The following is a 7,071-nucleotide window of genomic DNA, read 5'->3' as shown; positions in this document are numbered from 1 at the left end:
GTTTTATTAATACATGGTGACAAACCTTGAGCCAACTTGACTTGGAAAGGGACGCTACCTTGCAAGTTTTTGTCGAAGACATCAGTTTTTAAGTGCACATAACTCCCCTTACATGGTGTCCATCACTGCCGCGGACAAAAGCTACAATTCATCGTTCATAAAAAAAAGACAAAAGCCGCACGGAAGTTACATTGTCGTAGGGGCACCATACCCCTTGGCTGCTGAAGTTCCCATGTGTAGCTGGGAGAGAAAGAGACACAGAAGCACAGGCGTCTGTCGTGTCCACCTTCGCTTCTGCGACCACGCGGAAATGGCGACAGGCAATGATATCACGTCACGCCTTTGACGTCATCACGCAGACGTCAAGGAATAAGAATAATGTCGTGGTAAATACACCAGTCCGAGAACTGTTCCAGGCTCCATATTCAAGGAATTACAAAGTGTCGTGGCTCACGTATGCTCAGAGCACGATGACGATTGGTCCAATCCACAAAGAATATATTCGTGTTGTGAATACAGCAGAGCCAGGTGTGAAACGTGTTGCGGTTTCGACTCCTGGTGGTGATCAGCGTTTATAAATTGATTTCGTTACTCTGTAACTCTCCCCGTTTGAATACAAAAAGTTGTGTTGGTTTTCCTGACGTAGCAAGATGCCAACAACACAACGCGTGAGAAGAGTACTAGTTGAGAGCAATCAGTCAGAGCTGACCAAGCGTCCGACCCTCTTTGTCACGCCAACAGTGACACCACCGGCATCTATCGAAATCCGCTAACCCCGTCTATGACACATCTTCATCTTTTTAACCGTATCTTGTACACCAGAGTTCCACGCCCCGTCGGCGGCAGTACTACGACGTCCACACAGCGGACAGAGGTCTTTAACTTCGATGATTTCATCCATCTCGTAGTTGAGCACCGGAAAGACAATGTAAATGTCTATATCATGTCCAAGAAATGTCGGTGACCACCGAAACGTCCTTAGCGCCTTTTTTCAACCCTTTAAACCGGCCAAAGGATGTTCTTGCTGCTTTTGAACCTTGACTCTGTGCAGAGTTCAGGCATGGAACTGCAAGTGAATAAAAAAAAAAAAAAAGAAACCATGAGTACTAAGCATCTGGTTCAAGCAAGCTTTAAAAACAGCAACATTTATCAAACGTTAAAACATCAAAGCCAGTCCTTCTAATAAATGATAATCTTTTTCAGCCATAAATTACTGTAAGTTCGTTCTGGACAAAGCAACACTACCCGCTAGAATCTATACCTTTGGATATAATTGAAGACATTAATTTTTGTAGCCACACAGAAGACCTCCATAGGAGCATAACACATAAAGGATACTATTTATTCGTGTAAAATGTTATTGTAGTTACCCAGCTGCATAATTAAGCAGACAATGTCTTTTGTTTCTGTCTGCAATAATGGAAACACAAAATAAGAGTGGACTGAATCGCAAATTTAAATATTGTATGCTGTTTTACCTAACGTCATGGTTTCTGTTGACTGTTGAAATAATCATTTGAATGTCGGATTTCTAGGATACGAGTAAAACACGTAATAAATTTCTTGTTGTTTTCGTATCAAATTTGGAATTAAACTTAAATGCTTGCTTCCTTTTTGATTTTTATGGGGGCAAACTCTAGCATGTGTACCTCTGATAAGTAGTTTTGAAAATGAAGGCATAGGTTCCACAAATACATCCTTGGGTAAATCAAGCTCGTTTAACACACATATCAGATCAAAGGGAAGTGACAAATGAAGGCAAAGTGACCAGGGTGAAATTATAAGAAACTGTCAAAGCCATTTACATGAGTCAACAAAACATTCTAAGAATAATAAAAAGCTTCAATATTACATTTGAAGGTTTTATACATTAAAATATGTGTCCAAATGTATTAGGTCGCGCTTAACGGGATACAGCACTCCTGCGTCAACACATGGCGCTGCAGGGTGCAGGAAAAGGTAACCACGTGTCGGACCTATGCGTAATTCGTTACAAGTAGCAAAATTACTTGTAATCCCTTACACTTCGCAGTAATTTTGTGATGAAATAATTACATATCTTACAAAGAAATTGTAAAATAATGAACTGGAGTATTTACATTAGGCTATAATTGTAATTCGTCTCATCTTCGTTTTTATTCACGAGGAAAAAGCAAGAAAGCGGAAATATAAAACACGTAAAACAACAAAAAAAAGTCCTTTCTTATTTGTTTTGTATTATGTTGTAAGGGTAATTGTTACCGGAATCACACCGTCACCTGGCGTCCCTTCTCATGCTGAAAACCTTCCTTCACGTCAGCTAAACAACGATCCGAATTTTGTTTTTGTTGGGTTGGTTATCTGCAAGTTGTAACTCGTCAGCTTGATCCCCCACGGCGAAGGGGGAGGCACACTGATACAAAGAACGGGGCGCTCGTTGAAACAATATTAGCCAAAGCTTCTAATATCAAAATGTTTTACTCAAACCAAAAAAAAAAACTGTCAAGGCGCACGCGAGCGAATCTAGCGAATCTGTTCATGTGTTTTCGTTTTGCCTCTTCACCCTTTCCATGCTTTCGAAGACGTAAAGAGGACACAAGACAATTGCCGACAGCGGGCCTCCCAAAAGTTCGAAACAATTAACAATGATATCCTCGGTTATAGCCACTATGACAGTTTTTATAATGTCACAAATTTAGGGGAGGGTACTCTCCGTTTTACGCTCAACCGAAAAATCGACTGAAAAAATGTTGACATTAACTGGTAAGCTACTCAAAATATATTAGAACACTTCCAGCTTTGGGGCACACGAACGTTAATTTGCATTTGTGCTGATTTCCACTCTTTTAAAAGCTGCAGGTTACCTATATTCTTGTCATTCTTTTTCTGCGTTTTGTGTTTTTTTTCTTTTTTACGATACCAGAACACGTCATCGGTAATTTATGGCAATTTTCAGCGATGGTACTACCGTGATGTGAGAAACGTGCTCCCTAGCTGCTGGACGCTCTGCTTCAGAATAAAGGTGCCTGGTTACACCTTCCACACGTGGAAGTATGATAAGACTCGTATATAGCTCGTATTTGACCATACTAGAACTATTACTGTCCCTGTGGGAGGACACTGCCGTTGCCTGACCTGACATTCAGCTGAAGAACACTGAGCTGAGGCACGTCTGACCCATGTTACATTCGTTTTGGACGGCCTCAAGAAACGGTAGGCAATGCATACATGCGTCTACATATTCCTTTTAATTGACATTATATTTTTGTTTTGTTTTCTGAGGATACCCCTGACGTTTTGGCTGGTTAAATATCCAAAAAGCTCTATCCTCTTACTTGCCGACGTCTCAACCAAGACACAACTAGTGTTCTGAACGTTTAAAAGATTGATACAAAAAGAAATCTAAAATTTATTTGTCATGTGTAATTGCCGTGTCTTGCTATTTGACTGTACCACCGTTTGGCGATATTTGCCGGGTAATATTTGCTTTTTGGATTTTATTTTAGGTTTATTTATCTTTAATATAATATTTATAGTTTGGCTACTCTCACAGTGTCGAACTCTGGCGGTAACAACAAGGCTTTGCACTTTCACCAGGGCAGAGAGCTTTTCAATTCTTTTCTAGTAGCACGCGATGCAGCGCGTCAGGCATTCGTGAGTGCCTGAATTGCAAGAGTGTTTCTCGCGGCGGACGACGTCTTCACTTAGAAACGAGACAAGATGTCCGACGAGACTTTCGAGAACCAGCTGTTGCTCAAGGTCACAAAAGTGTGACTGGTGGTAACAATAAACGCTTCCATAACAACCTTGTGTTTGTGTCTTACCCTAGGATAGTAAGGCAGAAAATAACGCCGCGAAACTAACGGGTTACTTTTTATGATAACGGTACCTTACTTTATTGTAAGTGTAATTGTAACTGCTTTTAGTTACAGTTTCGCCTCGCGTAATTGTAATTGTGATTCCTTACTTTTTCAGTTACGTGCACACGCCTGCAACGTGCGGTTCGTTAGGACGAATATGTTAATATAACTGATATTATTTGCTTCTTAGGCATATTCACATCGAATAAGTTTCGTTTAAAATCATCTGTCGTCAAGTCAACTTCAACTTTATTTCGAACGGTGTCACAAATTTTTTGAGTTCGAGTGTTTACTAAATGACAATATGCAGGTTGTTTCTTAGGCTTTGAATTTTTTTTTTTTAAACTCAATAAAGGCTACACTTCCGCGGTCAGTGCAGGCGATAGGGATAAAATCGGGGCAATAATCACCGCAATAAGTGGTATATTGATTCATTATTTAATTTAATCAATGTATGGTGACATATTGATATAAACAAACCAACATTTTTTTTAATTGAATTTTTAAATAAAAAAGTTAATTTATGCTTTTAATCACTTTTCTCATTATCTGCGTTTCTGCACCGCCAGCCTTACTGATGTGACACATGTGCTGCATTTGGCGCATCACCGCGCTTCCCCCACGCTCGAAATTTCTTTTCTCGAATTCTCTGATATAGTGGTTTTCAATGACGCTCAGCAAGTTTTTAATTGATATTAGATTTTTTTTTCTCAAAATAAACATTTAATTAACAAAAATTTAGGCAATTATTTGTCGAATCAAGGCGACGGTAGCTTCTATAAGATACCTTTCCCTGGCAGTATAACTACCCTTCTCAAATTGCATTATTTTAACTTTCCTGACTTCTTTAGAAAAAAACTAAATAAGGCTAAATAAATCGCACTCTATTTAGAGTGGTTGAAATAATCTGACTCGATCTAGAATCGGAAGAAACAAATTGGCGACTGCAGGTAGAAGGCTCAAATATTCATGAGAGATCTACGTAGGGGAGTTTATCTTGACAAGTCGTTATCTGAAAAATAAGTCCAAAAAACTTGTCAGCAGGTTCAAGAGCGAACAGCGTCTCAGAAAACGTGTCAGACAATGGGCGCATCGAAGAGACTGCGCACCAAGTCAAAAGCAGACGCCGTGCCTATCCAGAGATTACGCCGCAAGCACGAACCTCGCTATGTCGGTTTTATTGTTTTGTTGTTGTTTTCATTGGATTGTGGGAAAGTTTACAATCTTATTTCGCAAAAAAAAAAAAGAAGAAGAGGTACGCTTAAACATTTTACAAGGTAAAATTCAAAACCAAAAAACAGCCTTTATCAAAATATGAAATTTCAAGTAGAAGGCGCCGATTCTTTCCTCCGATTGCAGAACAAACCTGAGAATTGAAGCAAACCCATTTATAATCAGGCTTGACAAAAAAAAAAAAAAATACAAGCAATGTAACCAAGTAAATAACACTTACGCTTTTCCGTTCTGTATGGATTTATTGCCTGCGAGGAAAAAAAGGTAATATTTTATTGCCACATCTCTAAAACTTGTATATGCATGTAACTAGAGGCATTATTTCAACGCGGAGTCTAGAGTGCGCCTGTGGCGGTAAAGCTATTTCCTTCCAAAAAAGGGTTTCATGGGCTATCACAGATGTCTCTGCACCATAGTCATTCAAGTCGCTTACTACGTCACACACCTCAATAGCAGAAAAAAACACTTTAAAGCAGCCGAAAAACGTGATTTAAAATAAAAATATTAAACAAAGACGCTATAAAAAATAAAAGTAAAAAACACGAAAAATATAATTTTTGTTGTTAAAAAAGAAAAAAAAACGAAAAACGTAGCAATGATTTTTCAGAAGCACTACGCATTTAACAGGTAAGTGAGATGAACACAATGCAAGCGGCTGATAGGAGGATCTGTGCCACACGAGTAGTATGGGGCCACTCAGCCCGCATAATCGGCTATCCCGAATTGAAATCTCTATTCGCTGAGTCTGAAAAAAAAATAAGAATCTGTACGCCACTTTAAACCACCATGTGACAGGTGTACCCGGCTTATTCAACGGTCAGTATTCCGGGGGCTTCTTTTTAAAATCGGAGTTTCTCAGTAATTAGTGTGAGAGCTCGGTCCGCTTCCGGTGCGAAGTGCTAACTAAAGGCGAGTAAGGTCCCAAGTCTCGTCAAAGACGAAGTTGGGGGCGAAGTAATGACATTTCGCAAAAATGGCCTTCGCGCTGCCATCTTTTTCTGCTGGACTGTGGAATGCCTTCCGAGCACGCGCTGTTACTCTGCTGTGCGGTATATCAGACGCTGCGCATATGTACACGGCACAGTGACTCAGCGATTTTCGCCCTGTGACTTCGCTTGTGACAATGGCGCCGCACGTTTCTCACTGAAGCACATTTGGGGCGCTCTGGGAACTGTCAATTCAAGCTTTGTGTCAGAGGAGTCTAGAGCCCCCGATTTGAATCGTTTTTCCTTAAATTAAAAAACAACTTTCATTCGAGACTTTTTTGTTTCATGTCGACATAGTGTAATTTAAAAAGGCGAAGAAACAATATTTGGTGGGCATCTGTTCGACTCGACACTAGCTTAGTGCACTAGTGGGACCCAAGTATGCCCAAATGCAACGCCAGTGACAATCAAACTTTTTTTTTTCGTTGTAATTTTACGGATAAAAGAGATAATTTTTTTTTTATTCTTTTCTTCAAAAAAAGTGAAAGCCGTTTACAAATCCCTGTAACGCCGAATTGGAGCGCAGCTCTTGAGGAGGAGGAGTGAAGGGTACTGAGGGGTGAATAGACCCCTCCTCATCCTCCTCCCCTAATTCTTTAATATGCTCCGGGGGGGGGTCACGTGACCTCGGGGGGGGGGGGGGGGGTGTCACGTGACTTTGGGGAGGGGGGTCACGTCACCTCGGGGAGGCGTGACCTGGGGGTCACGTGACATTGGGTGTCACATGGGGGTCACCTCAAGGTCACGTGACCCCCAAGGTGACCCCCACGTGACCTCAGGGGTCACGTGACCTTGGGGGTCACGTTACCTGGAGGGGTCACGTGACCTCGGGGGGTCACGTGACCTCAGAGGGGTCACGTGACCTGGGGGTTACGTGGGGGTCACCTTGGGGTCACGTGACCTTGAGATGACCTTGGGGAGGAGACCACGTGACCTCGGGGGTCACGTGACCTTGGGGGTCGCGTGACCTTCAAAGGGTCACGTGACCTTGAGATGACCTTGGGAGGGGTCAC

At 41.4% G+C, this 7,071-nt stretch overlaps 1 protein-coding gene across 1 annotated transcript in view; it reads right to left on the bottom strand.

The window, feature by feature from the left end:
• Positions 1-999: 999 nt before the first annotated feature.
• LOC8030106 (hemicentin-1) overlaps positions 1,000-7,071 on the bottom strand; it is a 258,179-nt gene continuing 252,107 nt past the window's right edge. Inside the window, exons 11-12 of the mRNA XM_040503412.2 lie at positions 5,293-5,320; positions 1,000-1,066 (exon numbers count right to left, since the gene is read on the bottom strand). Coding sequence (XP_040359346.2) covers positions 1,000-1,066; positions 5,293-5,320 — 95 coding nt within the window. The remainder of the gene's footprint in view (positions 1,067-5,292; positions 5,321-7,071) is intronic.

The sequence above is a fragment of the Ixodes scapularis genome, unplaced genomic scaffold (assembly GCF_016920785.2).
Source record: "Ixodes scapularis isolate PalLabHiFi unplaced genomic scaffold, ASM1692078v2 PGA_scaffold44__24_contigs__length_19508400, whole genome shotgun sequence".
In the NCBI taxonomy this organism is placed as follows: Eukaryota; Metazoa; Arthropoda; class Arachnida; order Ixodida; family Ixodidae; genus Ixodes; species Ixodes scapularis.
Note: the sequence above shows the minus strand (reverse complement) of the source record. Positions and strands in the feature narration are given on the sequence as shown.